This window comes from Neopelma chrysocephalum, unplaced genomic scaffold (assembly GCF_003984885.1).
Source record: "Neopelma chrysocephalum unplaced genomic scaffold, ASM398488v2 Primary Assembly neopelma1_80b, whole genome shotgun sequence".
Taxonomy (NCBI): Eukaryota; Metazoa; Chordata; class Aves; order Passeriformes; family Pipridae; genus Neopelma; species Neopelma chrysocephalum.
This window is the reverse complement of record NW_020897742.1, coordinates 13,219,317-13,242,776: the sequence shown is the minus strand read 5'-3', so window position 1 is coordinate 13,242,776 and position 23,460 is coordinate 13,219,317. Positions and strand designations below refer to the sequence as shown.

Here is a 23,460-nt window from a genome sequence, read left to right as displayed (position 1 = left end):
TTATACAATTTTTCCATGTGATATGTTTTTTTATTACTAAGTCATATAACTTCCAATAATGCCAGTTTTGTCCCTTTTTAAAAATTTATTTATTATTTCTTGCCAAGATGTTTGATTTAAAACAAAAGTAATGCTCTACTGATCAGCCCCCCCACCCTTAAATAACTTGGCCAGGAGTTACATTCGGGCTACTTTTGTCAATACCATCAATAAATGCATTTTACTGAAATCTCCATGTTATCTCTGTCTCATCTGTTATGAAAATTCTTTATCACATGCAATTTTGTATCTAGTTTTCACATATATCTATTCTTAGTGGAAATCCAAAGAACATTTTCTCAGTTACTTTACCTTTTCTTCTGAGAAAGGTCGTTTCACAGTTGATCATAGGAAGGCTTTCCGTAACATCATTCTGCTAGTTGAACATCTCAAATGAAACTTAGTCTATAGTAACAAATGCAGTGTAAGAAGTCATGGCCTGGAGTTTTCTCTAGTGCATTTAGTTGTAGATGAAACAGTTCCTTGTAGTTTTTTCTTTTTCCTTGACTAACCCATGTTTAGTCAAGTCACAAAATGAAAAGCCTTTGAAAGAGACTTTATGGTCAAGTTCTACTGAAATATATGCAGTGATATACAGAGAAGAGAGGCATCTCAGGCATTCAGTTTGCTTCTGTCACACTGACAAACTTAGCAGCAGAAATGTAGGTGTCATTCTTTTCCATGTGAACAGCCTTGTCAATGTTTTTCCACGTATTGCTTTCAAATAAGGTTACAAAAGATAAATTGCTCAAACTTTTCATCACATTAAAAAGAAAAAGGTTAAGCTCTAGAAACTGTGAAAAGCATACATTTTTATTATTGAAAAAATCTCTATATTAACTTAGTACTGTCTTGAGATCTAACTACATGTGATGGATATCTCTTCTATCTAACATTCTGGTTTGATCCTTAGGTTGGGAGCACAGTTTATTTCAGATGCAGAAAAGGTTATCATATTCAGGGATCTACTACACGTTCTTGTCTTGCTAACTTAACCTGGAGTGGCATACAGTCTGAATGCATTCGTAAGTCCAGTTTCTATTCTAATGACTTAAAATACTGTGCAATTTTAAAAGAGTTACAAAGGGAAACATGGAGATTCATAATAAATTATATGCTACAAAATCAGGAAACTATTTAAAACAGATTTTTAAAAGTTTTTGTTTCCTATTTGAAGACTAAAGTTTTTTAATGAAGTTCACAATAATTCTATTGGTTTTATTCAGAAAGAGTCTGTCCTCATTAACCTACTGCATTAGCTACTTTAATTTAATCTAGGATATTTTGCGTGCATGTATTGGATTAATAAAGAACAGAAAGTGACCTGAAATATGCATGGGTGTATTTTGTTGACTAGTATTTTGTGAATCATAAACTAAAACCAAAAAAAATAATTTTTTTTCCAAACTATACAGTGTTATGCAAATTATTAGTATATTTATAGCTCTGTATGAGTTGGAGGACATCAAGTAACTATTGTGGTAAATTACACTAACCTAAGCTAAAAGTAGTTCATTAGAATAACCTTAGATTCTTATCCTATTTCAAATTATCTTTTGGTTGTTATAAATGAACACCATGTGACACAGAGATATAAGCATACTGAGCAACATCTGTTATAATCATTTTACTATGACAAAACCTTTTGGGACCTCTATTTCAACAGAAATCTATATGCATTTATTTAGCACAGTAACCACTCTAATTTTCTGAACACAGAGTGGAAGTTATGCTTGAAGCTGTGACAGTACAATAATTCACCAATCATTGCACCATGTACAATGGCATGTGCTTCTCTTCATTTTAACTGTTTCCTGATTGCTACTGTGATTTAATTTTGGTTTATTCTTTAAAAATATGTGATAGTATCATTTCCATCTTCCCACAATAATAAAACACTCTGAGTGTTTCTTTTACAAATAATAGCTAGACATTGTTAAAAGCTATACAGAGTTTACATAACCAAAGGGAATAAGTTGGCATGCATTTATTTCAAATTGCTTACTCTAATCCTGTGAAAACTGCTTACCACCACTTTTTCTAACTCTAAAAATCCCTTTGCAGCTCATGCTTGCAGGCAACCAGAAACACCGGCACATGTAGATGTGAAAGCAATAGATCTTCCTACTTTAGGGTATACTTTGGTGTACACCTGTCAGCCAGGATTTTTTCTTGCTGGTGGATCAGAGCATCGGACATGTAAACCAGATATGAAATGGACAGGAAAATCACCTATTTGTAAAAGTAAGTCAATACTCAAGTGATTTGTTGGGTCCTACTTGGTTGGAATTAATTTTCCCTGGCATTTTTATTTTATATAGTAGGATTAATTTTTTCCACTTACTATTTAAAGACACACATGACACAACAGCTTTTACTTTATGGAAGAAACAGTGAAGAAATCAAAAAGTGAGCATAATATCTAGAACTCATGGAGGAAGACAATGGGATATGTGTGTGTAAATGCACAGGCACACATACATATTTTTACCCCTAATGAGCAAACAGAACCTAAACAATATAAAGTATTATTCTTAACTGCATTTATCTTTATTTCACAGTTTTAAATAGTATTTCAATGTATTCAGTGTTTAATGTATGATATTCTATAAGGAATGAAAAAGATTATTTAATATCTTAGCTTTTAGATTCATGCAGGTGTGATTTTTGTCTAAGGAAATCTTCTAAAAGAAAAAAGAACAATAAAATAAAAAAATTATCTTTACACTAGATTCCTCTTTTATTTATATCAGTGTAATTTTCATCAGTGTAACTTTGCTAGAGTATATCTAAGTATATAGTTATGAAGTCTAAATTTTCTCTTCACATGAGAATAAACATGGCTATAAGCTCCCAATTCAGAAAAATAAAATAAAATAAAATAAAACTATATTTAGAATACGAATAAAGGAAAAATAGTCAGACGCCATGGGAAAGTTGTTTGCAATATGATTTTTAATTCTAATATATCAAAGTATGATGAATGGTTTTGATGTTTGAGCAATATTTAATTTTCCCTAATGTAAGTGTAGACTTCCTGATCCAGCATTGTTGTATGATCTACGCATCAGAATTTATTTTCTTATTCTATATCCCTAAAGGATGAGTTTTCATGGTACTCTATAAATAATAATTTGAGATAAAGGACCTTTTATGGTTTTTTTGGGGGGGTGTTTTATTTATTGAAGATACAATACATAAAAGGTTTCTAAAAAAAGGATTTTCTTGTTTTATTGGCTTACAGTTTTTAGGTATAATTCTCATTGAGTGACCCACACATTTGTGCTTTCTTAGCACTTGATCAGTCTAATTAGTGAATTTTGGCTCCTAAAGGAAAAAAAACCAACATGTAAGACTAGATCATCCAATGGGACATTATCCTTTATAAAGTGGCAAATGATATGAGTCCAGAACTTGATCAGGGGTCAATGGACATAACTTTCCTGAGTGTACACAAATATAGCAAATTACGCCAGTTGTGAACATTTCCCATGACATCTGATCCTGTTATCTTAATCAAGCTATCTGGCCTTTGCTGGTTTGTGTTATAAATGCATCAATCTTACTTAACACAATTTTTACTATTATAATATACTATTATTTATAATTAAAGATAGTGTTTTCCCCCTCCATAAGGCTCTCTTTTATAGCACTGGGACTGATATAAAAATTTTGGGCCTAAGTGTGTAAAATAATTGGTAGCCAGACAATTTTGCACAGTAAAATTGTTGTTTACCTAAATTATTTTCTGATAGTTTTGTGCAAGTATGTGTATAGTTTAAACATGGAAAGTATTCAAGACCAGTTACTTCTGTTTTAAATATGGCTCTATTGGATTAGAGATGATTGCATCCATCAGGCATTGTTTTACCATTCTATTAAATAAAAAAAAAAGAAAAATCCCACACAAATATGTTCATGAAAATGATAATTTGTCTTTTTACTTGTAGGTAAAGGAGTGAGAGAAGTTAATGAAACAATAACTAAAACTCCAGGTTTGTATACAAGAAGAGCTTTAGATCTAAATAAATTGATTTACACCCTAGATTGTTATGGATAATAAAATTATTTCCAATATTTAAGTATTTGTTACTCATTTTCAAGGAATGTTAATGTTGAGGTCTTTCAGAATAACAGATGCCATGTAAAACCTATTCTATTAAATTCTTTCACAAAGAATTTTTTTAAATTTCTATAGTACCAATTTTGTAAATTGCATAAAATCTCTTGTCAAGCAAAAAAAATAAAGCATTTATATACAAAACTCATATTTAGTAGTTTTATATCAGAAATATTGCTATAATGGAGAGCCTTATAATGAGTGTATACTATAATTGCAGGAATTCAGTTCAGTCAAAGTTCTGCACTTTACATTGCAAGTGTTGGAAGAAATACATTGAAAAAAAAAACCAAACACCCCAAAAAAGCCTTCAGAAATTTTGATAGCCTTCACGTAATGAAAACTTTCCATGTACTCCACGATGGGTTTTCTGAAATTGTGTGGACACCAGGCAGGTGTCAAGAAGGCAAACATTACTTCTGCTTTCCTATGCCACCTTGTGAACATGTGTGCAGTTAACCTATTCCTCCTGCCAGTGACAAAATAGAAAAATACATCTGAGAAATCCTTAATGCAGGTCCTTTTAGATTCAATGCTTTTCAGAAAATGAAAGGCCTAATGTTTTTATTGAGTTATTTAAAAATGAGTGGAGTTATCACCAAATAAATGAGCTTGCAATTCTATATTTTGAATTTTAGCAAAGCTGCAGGGAAAATAAGATTAATGGTTCATGCTTGTGGCAATTCACAGAAGGACTGTAGAGTAGATGGGATGAAAAGGTGTTTCTGCTAATAATTAACCTTCCTGGTGAGTTTGTTAGTGAGAGTGTCAGTTGAAACCATAAATGAGTTCCTCTGAAATGCTTTGCTTCTGCAGACTCACAATAAAGCAGAATGCAATGTGCATTCATTATAATTAATATACAGTCTTCATTTATTGGGGGATTCACCTCACCAAACACCTAAGGAATGCATTATTCTGCTACCACACCGATTTTGAAGTTTCAATGCCAAATTAAAATGCAGACCTAGTCTCCAAATATATCCACTATGCAGAGTATCAGTATCAATTCATACTGTATCACGTCCCTTATAACTAGTTCTGATAAGTACTATTTGAAAAGTATTTTTTTAAAAAAATAAATTTTTTGATTGCAAATGCCAATAATACTAAGCAGAAAAGGAAACTATTACATATGACAATAATTAACAATCAAAAGTTGTAAGCTGTTTTCAAAAAAGGTCTGCACTATTATTTTGTCTTTTAAAATTGTGAATTCTCTTTAGTATAGAACACTGTGTATTTTAAAGCACTTTCTTTACTGTGTTATCTTGACTTTTAGTACAATCTGATTTGCTGCTAACTATTTTGAACAGAATTAAGCTAATATTGTTAAACTAGAGTTTTTGTAACAGAATAGGTTAATGTTCTGATTTATCACTTTTAGATATCTGAATACAAGTTATATTTGTTATTGATTATTAAATTTCTTTTTTTTGCTGGAGTTAATGCCTTCATAAACAATAGTAAATATTTTTACGTGATTGAGTATAAGTCACAACTAAAGAATCCTTACAACACACATGTGAAGTTTAAGAACTGAATTTCTCTGGTTTCCATGGTTCTCACTGCTTTGTATAGTCTTCCCAAAAGTGTTTAGGAAGCTGTTTTAATGAGTAGCCATGGATTTTCCAAATTGTCTTGTTCTTAGAAGAATCTGCAGTCTGTGCAGTATTGGAATAATAATACCCAGTTCATTTTTCTCACTCTGCTTTTGGTGGGAAAGGCAGGGACATTATAAGGGTTCAGCACAATCAGCTCAGAGCCACTCCAAATCCTCAGCAGCATGCCTGGGTACTGCAGCACTTGCATTTTAATGTTTTACAAAAACATGACTGGGGAAGCAGAAATACAATTTTTTCCCCTACTAATTCTTGTCCATCTGCAGCAAGTGCAAATTCTGTAAATACTGAGTCAATGGTACTATTTTGTAAAGCGTAACAGATATTATTGACAGAGTAGTTAGACAAACTACAGAACGAAGATGTTGAATGTGGTGAAAGTATGTTCCTTTATAAAAGCCTTAAATAGTATCTCTCAGGTTCATACCAGTAATACTAGATGTTCACTTCCATAAGAATTTCATCAGACACAAAATTTTAATTAAAAACATAGACAAATAAAAAATAATTTAATTTTTTTTTTAGTGCCAGGTTTCAAATTTATGCTATGTCACCATTTTAGCAAAACAAAGAGAAATACATAGAAAATAGAGTGTGAAAGTCCCTTTATAGAGTCCATATATATGCAGAAATTGTATGAATTCTAAGGACTGTGAGATACCAATAGAAATGTAATCTTTCAGATTTATAGTATTAAGCTGAGGTTACATAGTGGAAAGCCCCAGTCCTGCACTGAGTTTTACTTTGGAAATGGAACACTTAAAATTCTTCAAAGCTGTTATACTCAAAGCCATATAGTAGGTCTCTGCTTACTTGGAATCCAGTGGTGGTACCGATGACCCAGAGAGGTTTTCAAATCGTGCCACATTGAGCTTGAACACTTGCTTGTGACTTTTGCACAGTTTAAAGGCACTTAAGAAGTTATTTATTTAGTCAACAGCTAACCAGCAATCAGATTTTCAGATGTGTTGCCTGTCAGGTATTATTGCCCTGGGTTTCTGTTTGATTCCTTTTTACAATAAGTGATTTGATAGAGGAGGAAATATCCATAGAACTTACTCAAAATAGATACATCAAATACATGCACTGATAAATTTCCTTCAATATAGACGGCTACCTTTGCATGTGCTCAGAGTTTGATAAAATGCAAAAAAAAAAATCCACTTATTTTAATTTAAGATTTCAATTAGCAGAGTGTGAAACATTTCTAATGTCAGTCTAGCTATTTTGCAAGTGTCATTTGTAGTGGTCATGGATAGTAAGGGTGAATTTTAACAGTTGCTAGGGCTGTTATTTTGTCAAGATATCATGATTGGTTAAAGAATTCTTTTAATGAAGTTTTGTTTTGATTCTTAAAGTTTTACTTCTAAAGAGTAATGCTAGAAAAACTTATAACTAAGTGGAAAAATCTCTGTTTTCACATATCAGAAGCTACCAGGGAACGCTGTGTGCTGTCTGGCCAGAAGGAGGATTTGTCTCTTTCAACCGGCTTTACTGTTTTTTAACTTAACTGTGATGTCTGAAGGAAGTCTTTCCCAAATTTTATAACAGAAAAGCATATAGGAGAAATATAACAATGTGTAGGGGAGAAATTAATGTTCAAGACATGTAGCACCTTGTAAATGCTTTTGATGTAAAATCTTCTCCTAAGAATTTTTTTCTGTGTTTTTAATGAGTGTTTACAGAATGTTTTTAATGAATATTACAGATACTGGTGAGTGAAAGACGTTTTCTACTTTGTAGGTGATTTAGACACATATTAAAAATATTTAAAATACAACATTTAACACCTAAATAATTTATTTTTCCTGTGTAGAGGAAAGATACAAATAACATCAAATAAATTACCCAAATACATATACTTTTTCCAGTAGTTCATTCTTCATTTTATAGGATTTTCAGATAATTCAAACTGCAGTTGCTAAGAAACAGATCTTTATTTTAAATATAAAAAAAGTTCCCTTCTCTGACAACTTCACTGTTCACAGGTGCAGTAATACTCTATGGAGAAAAGCTGTGATGTCTAAAAATGACTGATAAAACTGTACTTGAAATTAGTTCAGTTGAATATTCAGTTGATATTCAGTTGAAAATCACACACAGTACTGCTTTGATAGATTCATGAAACAAAAGGGATGTCCTAAGAGAGTGTTTTCTTCCAGGAATCCTTGACTTCAGAATATTATTCTCCTTTTTCTCATCATACCTTAGGGCTACAGGGCTTTAGGGGAAGAGTCCATTATTTTCTGCAGTCTTGAGGACATTCACTGAATCACACAAGCTATGAAGTGTAAGGTTATTCAAGAACATATACTGTGATGGAAAGGTGTAGTATGTGGAAAGGTCATTAGATATATTGTCTTTTTTGTTGTAAAATGTTTACTATAAGACCTCCTTAGAACAGTGGATTGATTCTGTAACAGAAAAAATGAAGAACATAAGTATGGCTAGAAAGATGGTTACTTTATTGTAGTTTACTTCTTCCTTTGTTTCTCTTTTTCACTTATTTAGTTCCCTCAGATGTGTTTTTTATAAATTCACTGTGGAAAGGATTTTATGAATATTTAGGAAAAAGACAGCCTGCTACTCTCACTGTTGATTGGTTCAATACCACAAGCAGCAAAGTGAATGCCACATTCATTGAGGCATCCAACATACAACTCAAACTATCAGGTAGGTTTAGAATTTGGTGTTAAACAAGCTGTTCTTTTAATTTATTTTTTTTTTAATATGTTCAGTTTCTATGTATTTTCATCCAAATGAAAAACAAAACAAAAATTTTATGTGTGCACTAAAAATCTTTTTCTGTCTGTTTTGCAAAAGGAAAGGTCCTAACATAATGGTCTGCACAGATTTCAGTCAATTTATATTCAGTCACCCATCTATTTTTCCTGTTATATTTCAAATAGTGTATATAGGCACTTTAATAACTGTTCCATTGAAAAGCCCAATTAATCAATAGTGATTAATATTTAAAACAATATGGTCTTAATAATGACAAAGTATAAAATAGGTATGGATAACTAAATAACTTTGTAAATTATGCATACATTTTAATCAATATCATGCATTCCTTTCTGCAAATCTGACTGTAAGGTTCAGATTTAGCCTCTCATCACAGGTATATTGAAATGAACATTATCAGCTATCACTATCTGTTAAGGTCGAGAGTTCAGAGAGAGTTTCCACAGCTGGCTGCCAAAAAGGAAATTTTCTTTTATGCAGTATTGATATCTGCTACAGCTTATACTGTTGTGATGGGAGTCAAATCCGTTTTTTTACAGTTCAAGGAAATTCCAGGCATGGAATTATATCTGTATTCAGAATTATTGAAATACTGTATGAAAAGACAAGTATTCTTTTATGTATTAAGTTAAACAGTACAAACCAATCTTTGCATCCTGTTATCAAATACGAGGAGATGAAAGATGAATTAAATAAGATCCTGCTATTACAGCACCTTAAATATATAAAATTTATTTTATAAAATTCAGTTATTACAGAATGTTTTCCACAAACTATTCTAGTTCTAAATCAGTACACTTAGATTTAAAATGATATTTGAACAAACTGGTTGAAAATTTATTTCAAAAGCATGTCTTACCTCCTTTATATTAATAGGTGTTTACAAGAAGGAAGAAGCCCATTTGCTCTTGAAAGTTTTTCATATTAAAGGACCCAGTGACATTTTTATAAGCAAGTTTGAAAACGACAACTGGGCGCTAGATGGTTATGTAAGTAGCCAGATTGCCAAGGATAAATCTTGCTCAGTTTAAATTTTGAAGCAATTTCTGATCACCTATGTAAATCTACCTATTTTTTTGTATTACAAATGTGGAGAACAGCACTCTTGATGTCAGCTCAGAGATTGCATTACCTTTTTCCCTTAAAAATATGTATACAAACTTCTATCTACCATTCTCCGAGTAGAATTTTTAGTTTATGAAAGGGAAGGTGGAGTGAATTGGCATATTTTGCCATGTTTTTGCCTTGTTTCCTTGGATGGTAGGGGGAATTTTACGTTTAGAAATATTGTCCTTTTTTGGTTTGGTAAATAATTCACTGAAGAAAAACAGTCCTGGTTTACTCTTTGCATTTCTCCTTTCTGCCTCATGATGCTTTCTATGGAAAATAATTTAAAATCTGACAATTCAGCAGGCTTCTATATCTGTATACTAAATTATGTGTATGGCATTTGAGGAATTTTAAAACCCAGCAATATAAGTCAGATATTTTAAAATCATTCCAGGTGTTATTTTGAAACTTTGTTTAATACTGTTGCAAATTTAAAATAATAAATATTGTATAAGCATAGAGAATTCACTAATATTTTAAAGGCCAAAAGTGAAAATCTGGACTCCATATTATTCTAAGTCAGAAAGACAAATGGTTCAACATTGTTATTTATTTGTTTCAGAAATGCTATTTTTCTGTTTCAAAAAAAAATCTAGGTATCCTCAGGGCTTGAAAGAGGTGTTTTTACTTACCAAGGTGATATACATGGAAAAGACTTTGGAAAATTTATGCTCCAAAGACAAGGTAAATGCTTTCATAGAGCTTTAATATGTATAATCTTTTTGGGTCTTGCAAGATCGAATTCAACAAATTACTCAACTATCTAGCTAAAGTAAGCACATTTATTTCATGATGCTACTATTATAAAAGACATAATCAAATATGCATATTTGAAATTTACAGTTCAAATCCTAATTTAACTCTGCTTAACATGTTACTATCATCGGTTTTCTAGCACAACAACCTCATGAGGACAGGATGCTCTTAAAGAGAATGCCATTGCAAGTGTTTGCTTTTCTATGAATGTCTTTTTGAAAGTAACAGGGGTCTCATGGAATGCAAACACAATTCCTGCTCAAATGTATAAATCATTTAAGAAATTAAAGGGACAGAATCAACCCTAATTTTGATAGTGTCATTCGGAGAGTGCTTGTTGGTGATGGATGTTTTCAGAATGTACATGTATGTGGACAGAATTCTACTTTATTGTCAGTAATGTGAAATAACTGTCTGAGGTATGTATTAGAGCTACAGTTCAAGTGCTCCAGCAGCTGGTGTAAAACTAGTTATTTTATTCATAAACCAATTTTTTCATAAATAAAAAAATAGAAATAGATAAAACAATTCATAAAAACTAAGAAAACATTTGCTCATTAAATATTGACTCATAAGATATTTTTGGCAGATACCAAGTGTAGGCACCCGCATTTCCTGGCCCTGGAACTAGTACAGAGTGGTCAGAATATGGAATATATACAGAAAAATACTAGTCTAGGAAGAGGAGACAGCCTAGCCAATATATCTATAGCAGCCTGTATGTACATTTTTTAAACTGCTTTAGCTCCATTAGCTTCATTGGTGCTGTACCAATGCCCTTTAGAGTTGTGTCAAATTTCCCTTATATTTCTTTACTCTACTAACTACTGTAATAGCAGTTATGCTATGGATTTACTCATCTTGGCCACCTATCAGATTGCTAGATATGTTTAGTCACAAGGGGCAGAAACCTAACTCTTCAGAGCCTGAACCTAAGAACTGCCAGTTATGGAGGTTGAATATAAGTCTAGTCTTCAGAGTAAACTCTTATGTAGGACAGATGATTTGTCTGCCTGTACTTTTATGTAATCTTTATTAGTGTAATATCTAAGCTGTTTTTCCTTTCTGACTATAAATGTAGAGCATCAACATTTGTTCAAACATATGTCTGTTAAGCAGCCTGGTGTCTTTAAGCAGTGAGAGTGTGGTTTGTTGTTTTATTTGTGGTGTATGTATGTATTTGTGTTGGGTTTTTTTCTTAAGCCAGGTGAAAAAATATATCCATGTTTTGCCAGCTATGTAATAAAATTTTAATTCTATGTGAAATTGATAACTCAGGGAGGTAAATGAAGAACAAACAGAATGACAGTTAAACAGTTATTGAATTCTCCAGTGGATGTGTTCTACAGTAGTGGAAAACATTGTCCATATCATCCTCAAGAGTTGCAATCTGAGCACTCAGTTTGTACAATTCCAAGGCTAATAAGGAGCTGAAGTGTCCAAGTTACACGTGCATTCCTGGACTGAATGCCTCTCATCTTCAGCTTTGACATCTCAGCAGACATCTTGCTGAAAATGCAGATACCATCTCTTTTACAAGATTGCTAAGTAGACACTGATTTATAGAAATAAATTGCTTATTCTCTATTGAAGAACCTACAGCTAAAAGGAAACAGCAAATTTCCATCCAATACAGGTCATATCTGTCAATACCCTCTCATATTCAAGGATAACTTGCTTTGGTTTTTAAATCTATTCTGTTCATGAATATTCTGCTGAGGTAATGATCTCATACATCCTCTGACTGAAGACTTAACATATTTCTGTTTTTTCAGGAAGTTAAATTATTTGCTGCCTTTACACTAAGCCAGAAATACACTTAAACTGTACATGACTGGGGCATACATAAAGCAATATCAATTCTTCACTTGCACCATACTTCCAAGCATTTACTGAGAACTACTTGCTTAAGTGTGAAAGATCAATCTGTTTGATGAAGAGTTCTCTATAACACAATGCTAGAGAAAGACTGGTCTCATTGGATATGTTCAGTCTTGGAACTTAACAACATGAAAACAGAAAGAACTTTTCTTCCTTAGTACCGTTCGTCCTCTTTCAAAAGCATTTCTGGTTGTAGCCTTAGAAAATAAGGGCAAAGAGATCTCTGTTATCAATATGTCAAAAGATCTAGAACTGTACCTGAGCCTTCTTAAGAGGCTCAAGTTGTGACACCAAATTATTTAACTTCTTTTGCCAAGTTATCAGTCATTGCTGGAGGCTTTTGTTTTGTTTTGTTTCAGCAACTTGGTCTCTAAACACTGCACATCTGCAGCTAGATTCATTTTTAGCAATTGTTTGGTGCCTGTGCCTCAACACTACACTTCTAGAAGATGTTTATTCTAAAATCTTGTTAATTCTAATCTAGACTGTCCTTTAAAATTGTATGAAAAAGTGGCTTTGTGAGAAAAGAGAATTACTTCACCAAATTATTATTTTCCTGTATTTATTTCCTCTGGAGAAATACAATGACCCACTTCTCGTCCCTTTTTTTTTTTTTCAAAGTACTTTTTTAGTTTTTTTGGACTAAAATAACATATCTTGACAAAAATAGGAAATATCCATAATTAATTTGCATCTATGATATATTGGGTCAATGGCTGTGAAATACACATTCATTTCTTGAAATTAATCAACTCTTAAAAGAATTGAACATCAGGGGACATGAATTTTAAATTTCACTCTATAAATCATCCTTCCTCTCCAGATCATTTGACACAACTTTCATTGTTCGTGAAGAAACTCTACATTAAAGCAGGATACTTGAAGCTTCAGTGTACAAAACTGTTTTGCGTTAGCCAATGCACAGATAGATGGCTAGGAGTAATGAGCTAGGAGACTATATGTTAATATATGTCTACACCCAATGAGGTACCTTTGCAATGAGTCTTTGCTATCCAGTGGGTTTGGTCAGGTGAAGAAATTCCAACCTATGTTGTTTCTTGGAAGCTGCTGACTTGCTTTCAGTGTTGGTATTTTTTGCTCTTAAATCCTTGACCTGCTGACTGTCTTTGTCCCAGAAATTACTCTTATATATGTAATTATATTTTCCTTGTCTTTCATGGCTTTTGCTGTCACAGAACTCTCCAACTTCAACAGCAGTTCTCTTAGTAAAACTGCGCCGTGCTGTACTGATGCCAGTCAATTGAAACCCTGGGCTAGGAGTCAAAAGAGAAATGCATATGCAAGATCCAAGCAATAACAAGGAAATATGCTTTATCATAAAATCAAAAAATGGCTTGGGTTGGAAGGGACCTTAAAGGTCATCTAGTTATAACCTCTCTACCATTGGCAGAGTTGCTCCCACTAGATCAGCTTGCACCGTATTTTCTTTTAAAAAAGTACTATTTTCTATTAGGTATAAATGAGAAAACTCAGCAGCCATCCAAAGGGTAGAAATACGCAGCTTGTGCAGTATTGGCTTCTCTATGTGTTATCGAAATTTGCATTTCACCTGGCTGCTGCTACTTTTAAGAGGCTAAAAGACCCTCTTATTCTGTGAAATGTTAAAAATCCCCATTTATAATCTTACTGGATATCCCTTTATTAAATAACACAATTCCCAGTTACAAAGTATGGCTGTTTTAATGAAAAATAAACCAAATTATCTTTTGCATATATTTTTTGTTTCCTGTGTGTATATGCAGATATTTCCACTATTCTGGTTTTAGCTGTGTAGCAAAAAGTACCTTGATTTGGGCAGTACAATAGGCTTTCCCATTTCTTATCATGATAACACTGTCAGAAGAATTACAAAATTCGCATCAGGATATATTTAATCATAAACAGCTCTGAGAACTATTGCAATAGGAATACCAGACCATGTTGAAGTTATATTGCATTTCATGCATGTACAAAATTCAAATTATGCAGAATTGCAGCAAAGTTTATTTTCCATAATGAAAAGCACACCCAATGCACAGTCTGGACCTGGTCAACACTTCTCCAGTGGCAATTATAGTTTGTAGACTTCAGTTAAAAATTTCAAGCTTGTTTACCCTAAATGTGGTACTTTAAAAACTGTAGAGATATAGTATATTTGATTACCTCCAGTAGGAGTTTTGAGTATTAAGTATTAAATGTAAATCAGTAATCAAGCATAGATAACTTAAAAAGAAGTTTTTAAGTGTAAGTTTGTGCCTACTTTTAAATGTTTGGTTACACAATCTTTATTTTTTTTTTAATTAATTAAACATACCAAAACATTCATACCAAAAATTGTTGTTATGAATTTCAAACTACTGTTTTGTTTCAGATGTATTCTGGTTAGATATTTTATAATTTTTCTGCTACTTATAGACTTAACTGTGTCTATCATATATATGCCATGATAATAGTTTTGAGATATAAATTAAGACTTCATTGATCACACATATTTCTGTTTTGAAATTTAAATAAAAGTTAGACTATTAATTCCAGATTTTTGTTGATATAAGCTGACTACAGTGCTAACATATTTTTTATTAATTACTCCAAATAATTGGAAAAACAGCTGGTGATTGTGATAGTTAAGGATGAAGAAAGTGGTAACTCCATGGGGGTTTTTTCCAAAGTCTATCACTTCTTCTAATCAATAATTCAAATTAATATTTCTAAAACTTTTCTCAACAGTGGGAACTACTTTAGTTTATCTGTCTTTAATTTAGATTGGTTGAAGAATGTGCAGTACATGTGCAATGCAATACAAATACATAAATTTATGCCAAGATTCTTTCCACACCTTGAGTGTTTGGACAAATAATGGATAACTGAAGTCCAAGGATTTTTATAATACACTGGTTGTATTCTAAACCAGTTCAGAGGTAATTAAGGTACTTCACAGTAGTGTGATAAAGTTCATAATATGATCCCAGCTACCACAATATTAGTTTTATTAATTTGAAAAGATCTTTCACCAGTTCTGCAGAGAAATATACCAAGTCTGAAATGTGACAGAGGATTAAGGCAGTGAAAAAGATTGTAGTACAGTATTTTGTCATGTTAAGTGGTCAAATGTGGCAATACTGAAATTCCTAGGGAGGTTGACTTCATTTTAAAGGCAACTTAATTGCTTCCCAAAATTTAATACATTTTTTAAAAGTATATGTACAAAATGTATTATTAACAATTGAAACATCAAAGGTTTAAAGATATCTCACAGTTCAAAAACTTATTTCATTTGTATTTTGCATTGAGTTTAAACTGCAAGAAATCATAGAATCAAAGAATGGTTTGAGTTGGGAGGGACCTTAAATGTCACTTAGTTCCAAACCCCCAGTCATGGGCAGGGGTGGCCCTCACTAGGTCAGGTTGCCAGGGCCCCATCCAATCTTGCCTTGGACACTTCCAGGGCTCATAAAAGAATTGTTACTTTTTTCTCTTTTTTTTTCCTTTTCTCAGTTTTTCTACTTATTTAGATGTCTTAGTAGACTGCTGAAAGCAGCACAATGTCTCTGCTATAAAACTGATTTGTACTAGAGTCCTAAAAAGACTGATTGATGCTGTTGCTATCAATGAGGGAATTGTGGTGTTTGAAATGCTGTGTGCTGATGGGTTGGAGCATTTCCAAGAGGTAAACAGCAGTGTCTCCTATTCTCCTCCACTATCATCAGCAAAAATATCCCAGAATATAAACACAGACATTTGCCCCAGCCACATCCTCCCTGTATTTTTCCTCTGCCCTGGTCTTTCCTCCTTGGAGAAAAGAATAGAATCTATAGATAGATCTATAGAATCTATATTTCTTTCTGAAGAGCTGTGAGTTCAAACTGGCAACATGGAATTAGCTCTCAAAATATATTTTTTGTCTATAAAAATGTTATTAATTTTCATTATTTCACAATTTGAATTGTTAAAATGGTCAACTATTTAAGCAATTTAGCAATCTGTCTCTTTGTACTGATGGAAAAATGCATTCTGCAGAGTGCCTTACAGTCCACCTTATCTGCTTGTCCACAAAAGGAACCCAGCAAGGCCATACCATGGGCCACTGTGTTTGCATTCTCTGCACCTCAGTTTTATCCCAGTGCAAACACAACTTCCAGAGGGACACGCACACAGGTGCACAGACTTGGGAGTGCTACTGAGCCGAGCAGAACTGCTGTGTTTTATTGCAGTCACCTCAGTTTTTTCTTCCTTGTTCGTGTTTGTTGTGGTCTCACATTGCTTGTTGCTTCTAAGCTGATTATTAAGACTGCTGGAATAGAATTAAAACTTTTGCAGTATTAATATATTTTGTAGAAGTTATATGGCTTAATTATATAAATTGACTCAGATGTACTTCAAAAATATTTTATTTGCTGAATACTGTTTCCAAAGAATTTTGATAGTTACTGATGTATTATGAAGTGGTATTAACAAGATTTTTACTATGATGTTGCATGATATTTATTTAAAGTCTTTAAATAGAATTATTTTATCAAGACATCATTTTCTTTTATCTTTGAATAAAAAGATATTTAGATGGATAACATGAGAATTTTATTTCTTCCCCTTTTTTTTCATTTCAGGTCCTTTAAGTGCAGATACAGACCTTTCAAATCACTATTATGGTACAAACAGCAGTTCGGTTGCAGCTGCTATCCTAGTACCATTCTTTGCTCTAATATTATCAGGGTTTGCATTTTACCTCTACAAACACAGGTAATGTAAATATTGTATATTCAGTAACTTAATAAGTTTTTGTAGTTCTAGTAGGTAACTGTAACTGGAGAACACAATGATAAAGTTTTTAAGAATACCTTTAGTCTAGAAAGACAAATATTTCTGGGTATTCCTGTGAAGGGGTTCAGTACAGGGCAGTTCTTAATGATGAAAATACTGAAAAATTAGTCACTCTGTTAAGGAGCAAAGAACTATCAACCTTCTTGGTTCGTTAGGCTGAATCAGATTGAAATCTCAGGTCACATGTTCCATTTTTTCATTTTAATGCTTTATTACATTGAATTACATTGAATGTCTGCTGCTTCTTTCAAAATGCTTCTGAGTATAATTATACAAGGTGAAAAATCCATAAATCCCATGAGGGAACAGCCCATAATGAGACTACTTATAATATGTGCTGAGTCAGCTAGCAGACGCTACTAGAATTGGGACCACTTCAGTTCATGTGGAACTTTTATGTGACTAGATTATAGAATAAATCCAATCGTCTTGTCTGAAATTTGGTTTAAAAGCTGGTAAATATGTATCTGCTGAACATTTGTTCAACTGAGATCAATTTACAAAATGGTATTTAACAAGAACATGGTTTTTAAACTTACCTTCTAAAATCATGACACCAAGAGTATTTTCTGATTGCAAGAAATCACATGGACAAACTGAAGTCCACCATTGCCCTGTGAAGGAGTAGTCTGTCTACCTACCTCAGCATTAGATGATTTGGGAAAAACAAATTGCCAGGGGGCTTGAACTTGTGAACTCCAGTTAAAATTATCCATGTCCTGAAATGTAATATAGCCTTTTGTTGGCAAAAACTGCTCAGGAAGAACTGTCAACTATGTCTTCAAACTTGTTATTGTAAGATGCCTTTCTGATGCCTACAGGTCTACATTTTCAGGTAGCTCCTGTTCTGCAATGGAGAGGGGTGAAGCCTTAAGAGTGGCTTAAATGCAGAGGCATTCAGAATGTGAGAAGAAATGGAAAAAAAGGAAATATTGCTTTGAAAGAGGAGGCAAACTCAAAAAAAAAATTGTGACATAGGGATACATTTTGTGGTTTATTCTATGAAATTTGTAATGTCCTACATGAGCAGTAGAAATATGTATGTATTTAAGAGAGATAAAACTCATTCTTCAGACAAGCAGCTGTAATCCCTCTGTTTATGGTATGGCTGGTGCAGCATTGCAGTTCTACCTACCTTAATCTAATTTAAATATATTAGATACTTGAAAAAGGAGATGTTCCTCGTAACTTAATCTTTCAAAGAATATTCTTTTATTTTTTCTACTTTCAATCAATTTCTTCCATTAAACCACCGTTTTTAGAGGGGATATCAGTGTTACATTGCCATCAGAAAATTAACAAGTTGATTTGCGACATAAAGTAATTTTAGGTAAATTTTATTCTTTTCAAAACTAAGGATGTTCCAATGGAAAGAGAACAGAATCTGTGAGTTTTGAAGGGACTTTCTTGAAATTACCTGAATAACCAGAGTAACAACAAGAAATTTTCAAAATTATGTGATAGTAGTTATGCCCCTAGAGGCTTTCCATATCAGAGAATTTGAAGGTCTTCTTAGGGGATTTTTTGGATGTTTCTGCTGCGCCTACGTCAGATTATCATCATTTAATTAGAACTGGGCTTGTTAAACCTTTTTCACACAGTTTCTGCACCTTTTGTCTGACAGGCAAGGATTGCTTCAGCAATGAACACAGCATCTAAGCCTTTCTGAACAAAATTAAAATATATTTAATTCCTTACACTTAGGAAAGCTCCTAGTTAAGTTTTCTAAGATGCTTTAGTAATTATAAAATCAAAATATGCAGAAATAGACATATTTATGAGTAACAGAACTATTTGTATATTGTCAATTTCCATTACTGACATCTTTCAGCAATAGCTTTCCCTATCTGCTATCCAAAACAGAATAGTTTTCTAAAAAAGTTTGATTTTCAATAACTTGTTTTCTGAAGTTTTGTAGTGAGATTCTTTTCTAAATTTTTTGATATTTATTAAGCACCACACACTTACTTTTGCACTCCTTCATTTCCTTTCTTGCCTTATTTCAATTATGTGTATAAACTGTTATACTGAACCTCCTTATTATATACTTCTAGATGTTAAGAGATTTAAGATTAAGATACTAAAATGTTGTATCATAGGATATCATCTTATTGGATTTATCATAAAGTCCACAAAATTCTGGTTTATTTTTCATTTAATTACTGGCTTAATGTGTTCTAACAGAGCTTTGCATAAAAATGGGAACATCTTTGAAGTTTTGATATCTCCTTCATAGTGAGAAAAGACTATAAAAAATAAAAGTGTGGTTCCTTTCAATATCATTTGACGTCGAGCTGTCAAAATTTACATGAGTATTAGTTAGGATTTGATCAATCTGATTATGTGTGTTTGGACAAGATATTTAAATGTGTTTATTGTTGGCAGTATTTATAGAGGTAGGCAGACATGCTATGGGAGATCTATCTGGAATAACTGAAATTGCTGACACTTATCTGAAGCTTTCTTCCACTAGAAGTGCGAGATATTCTGGACACTCGCTGTTATATGTACACAGGATGGAAACATTAGAATGTTTATTTTTAAGGGTTACTAATGATAATTTCCCATCTTTTTTTTCCCCAGAACAAGACCAAAAGTACAGTACAATGGGTATGCTGGACATGAAAACAGTAATGGACAGGCTTCATTTGAAAATCCCATGTATGACACAAACTTAAAACCCACAGAGGCAAAGGCTGTGAGGTTTGATACGACTCTGAACACAGTTTGTACAGTGGTATAGCCTTCAGTGCCCAATATGACTGATTCATAGCCATACCTCTGATGGACAAGCAGTAATTCCTTTGGTGCCATATACCAGTTTCCCTTCTTCTCTTGGCTTTGCTGCTGTAATCTTTAACATCTTCTGTCAGCCTACATGCAGCTAAATTTTCTGGAAAAAACGTGTCAGTCTTCGGGGGATCAGACAAAGAATATTTTTTCATCTGAAGTTGGATCAAAATGCCTGGCTGCATCTGCTTCAAATCAAGGCACACTCTAAGGAAGACTGCCAAATCATGCCAATTTGTCATATTTGATGCCTCAGACTTTCATATTTGTATGTGACTGGGTGCCTTTCAATGCGTTCTTCTGGGCACTTGGATAAATCCTTTGAGTACTGTGACAAATGATAGCACCACAGATTATCCCTGGGAATATTCTGAAGAAATAAAGCTCTCTTGAAGGAGGAAGGAGCCTTCCTTGAGGTTGCATATATCTGAAAATGCTTTACCATTGAAATCTCGAAAAAATTAAGGAAACTTAGAGTGTATTTCATTCATAGGGCAGTTTTGCCAATTTCCCAATCAGCCATTAATATTGCAAAATGTTAATGCACAATTTTTTTGCACTAGGGTGTTATGGCTGACTGAGCAAGATACTGGTAAAAATATACAGGGTTTCTACACACTGTCCATTGTATATAGACATTTACTCACTCTTTGCTAAGCAAAACATTCCACAATAAATTTACTTGGAATATTAAATTAGGAGCCCCATGCTTAGCACCAGTTAAAATCTTGTGCGATAGAGAATAATATTTCTTTTGTCAATTTTTGACTAAATTTCATTGTAAACATGATAGCAAGTCAATGGAGACATTCAGCCAGAAGAAGAGCCCATTTCTAAGAAATTTTCATTGCCACTATTGTTTTCTTTTGAAATCAGTCATCAATCACCATTGTCAGTATCATACTATTTAACAGCAGGGGGGTTAGCAGCTATTGCTGCTTGCCATGTACAAATGTGAATAGTAATTTATTTTAGATAGCTCATAAAAGCCTGTGAGCCTGTGCTCATAATACAGTCTTCCCTTTTGCATTTTTTTCCATTTTTTTCCTGTAATATGACATCATTTTCTGATGTTACATGGTACTAAACCACATTACAGTAGCATATATAAACCCAGTGCAAATTGTCTATAACAAGCTGTCATTCAGTTTCTATGTTGAACAAAGAGAAATATTCAATTATATTTCCTGTTTATTTTCAGATTTTTTAAACACACTGCTTACTGCTTTTGTACTTATACAGTTTGACAGAGACGTTTATAAATATGAAGGCTGAGTAAATCATTAACATTTTCTTAGAATTAGAGGGTTTATTGAATGAAAGCAAACCGACAAACAAAAGATGCCATAGGGCATATTAATTAAATTGAGTTTTAAAATTAGAAAATTACAGGAAATGATGGAGCAAAATCTGGTTTCAGTCGTACCCATTGAGCTCAAAAACCAGAAAAGTTGCTTTGCTTTTCTTACAATTCAGGGTTGTTTTTTGATACTATTGTTTTGTTTTAGTTTTCTGAATTTCAAACTGTCCTAACGTCCATTTGCTATCAAAAACTGTAGAAAAATGTTTTGGAACTCCATATGTGTGTAAGTCTGGCTGTTATACACAAAACAAAAAGGTAATATAAGTCCAGTATCAGGTTTTTCAGCTAATGTTGCAGAACGCAAAGAAAATTTCAAAGGTAACCCTCGGTCAGCTTAACAACTACATCTGTTAGATGAAAAATACCAGCAATATAATACAGTATTGTAGGGCCTCCAGCTGTTATATTCTTCATACAAGCAAGAAACTCTGAAGAAAATTTAATAAATAATCCTTTCCAGTCAGTTCCTTGTTCATTTTGTTAGTAGTTTTCGGCATTTTGTTTGTTTCTGAGGTTGTGCAGTAAGTTTCAGTTCTCTCTCCCATCTCAGAGCCCTTCTCATTTCCTGAGAAAAAACAAAGTCATCAGATGAAATTTGTTGTCCTGAACCTCCCCCATGTAGAGGAAGTTGCTCGGCAAACGAAGAGCTTCCATAGGAACAGTGGTCCAGGAAGGGAAGTTACTGTGTGATTAAAGTTTCTGACAGGTGTTCAAAATTAACATTACTGCTTTGGAGGTCTTCCTGTAGTGGCAATGGCAGAAAAAAAATTGGAGTTTTGAAAACACGATACGTAGCTATTATTGATATTTTCTACTCCTGTCCTTACAGTGTATTCTTCAGTGCCCTGTCTCACCATCAAGGAATGTGTTGTAGGATAGGTGTCAGAAAAAAGAATAGTTAAAATATTCAATCTTTGTTGTTGGAGAGTGCAGAACCCTTGAATCCTTTATGCAGTGGTTCATTTTGAGGAGGTTATGTAAGGATTACTTATCCTAAGTGAGTGTTCTTTGATCAGGGACACTCAAAATAGGGGCACACTGACAAATTATCCTAACAAGTTTGCTTGGAATAATGATTAAACAGGACCTTCAGGCTGGAACCCAAGTAAACAAAGCTCTCATAGTTTAATCAGTTCTGTCCACACCCTTCAAATGCCTCTCCTTCTCCTCAGTTTGAGTCTTCTGTTCAGGTTGGATCACTTTCTCCTGAAGTCATTATGCAGAGGGCTGTGTTTGCATATATGGTGCTTCATCAGAATGAGACTCTTAAAATGATGTGCAGTGGCTGGGTAATGGCAGCCAGGAAATCTACTTTTTGAGATACATGCAGAAGACTTTTCCCCCCAGAGTTGACCAGATCATTATGACGGGCTAATAATACATGCTATATATTTTTTTTAAAAAACAGGTTATGTGCTTCAAAGCTGTTAAAAACTGCTGCTTGTATCACACATCTTGCCTTTCTCCAGGCTAGCTGCAATAATTTTTTTTCTTGTGTAAAATATTTTGTAAACAAAAAAAGCTGTTATAAAAAAAAAAAGTGGGAGGGTGAGGGCAAGGGCATTGGGGAAGAACGCCGGCATTATGATCAAGTCAATCTAATTTTCACTCCCACTATTTCATCCTGCCATTTCACTACATGCTGCTGTGACATGAAGTAGGTGCAAAAGAACTTTTTGTACAGAGATATATTTTTTATGAAGAATTTGTAAAATTATTAAATATGCTGTACTTTTTTGATTAATGTAGGTAAATTGTTAAAAATAAATGTTTTTACAATACAAAAAAATTGTAATTTTCCCAGTAATGTAAAATTTACCATCTTTAGCTGATTTTCAGTTCTGATCCTATTACACATGTATTAATATTAAAGTGGCCTGTTAAAAATAAACAGTATTCTCTTTGGGGAAAAAAAAAAAAAGAAGCAAACGTAAAAGATTGTAATATAGCCTGTGCAATGCCACCTACCTTGAAAGCAAAATCAGAGTTCTAATTAAATATTTAATTTTAGATTTTCATCTTTTGTGTGACCTATTCTTATTTACTTTTATGCTTTTAAACCTCAGATATTGAATTTTCATTACATCAGATTGTTCAATAGAGTCTTAATCTTGTCATTTTAAGTTCCCAAGTGTTATGTAACTTGGCAAAAAATTTCAGGTGCTCTCTAGTGAGATGGGACCTACCTCCTGTTATGTTACACTCATCATTCAGAT

General features: G+C 33.1%; 1 protein-coding gene across 4 annotated transcripts in view; it reads left to right on the top strand.

The window, feature by feature from the left end:
• CSMD1 (CUB and Sushi multiple domains 1) overlaps positions 1-23,260 on the top strand; it is a 1,127,710-nt gene extending 1,104,450 nt beyond the window's left edge. For 3 of the 4 annotated variants that reach the window (XM_027690129.1, XM_027690127.1, XM_027690131.1), the window contains 8 exons: positions 953-1,064; positions 2,104-2,283; positions 3,990-4,034; positions 8,293-8,454; positions 9,403-9,515; positions 10,233-10,320; positions 16,878-17,010; positions 19,675-23,260. In XM_027690129.1, the coding sequence (XP_027545930.1) occupies positions 953-1,064; positions 2,104-2,283; positions 3,990-4,034; positions 8,293-8,454; positions 9,403-9,515; positions 10,233-10,320; positions 16,878-17,010; positions 19,675-19,834 (993 nt within the window). In that variant the 3' untranslated portion in view covers positions 19,835-23,260. The remainder of the gene's footprint in view (positions 1-952; positions 1,065-2,103; positions 2,284-3,989; positions 4,035-8,292; positions 8,455-9,402; positions 9,516-10,232; positions 10,321-16,877; positions 17,011-19,674) is intronic. The other variant, XM_027690128.1, reaches the window with a different exon arrangement.
• The last annotated feature ends 200 nt before the right edge of the window (positions 23,261-23,460 follow it).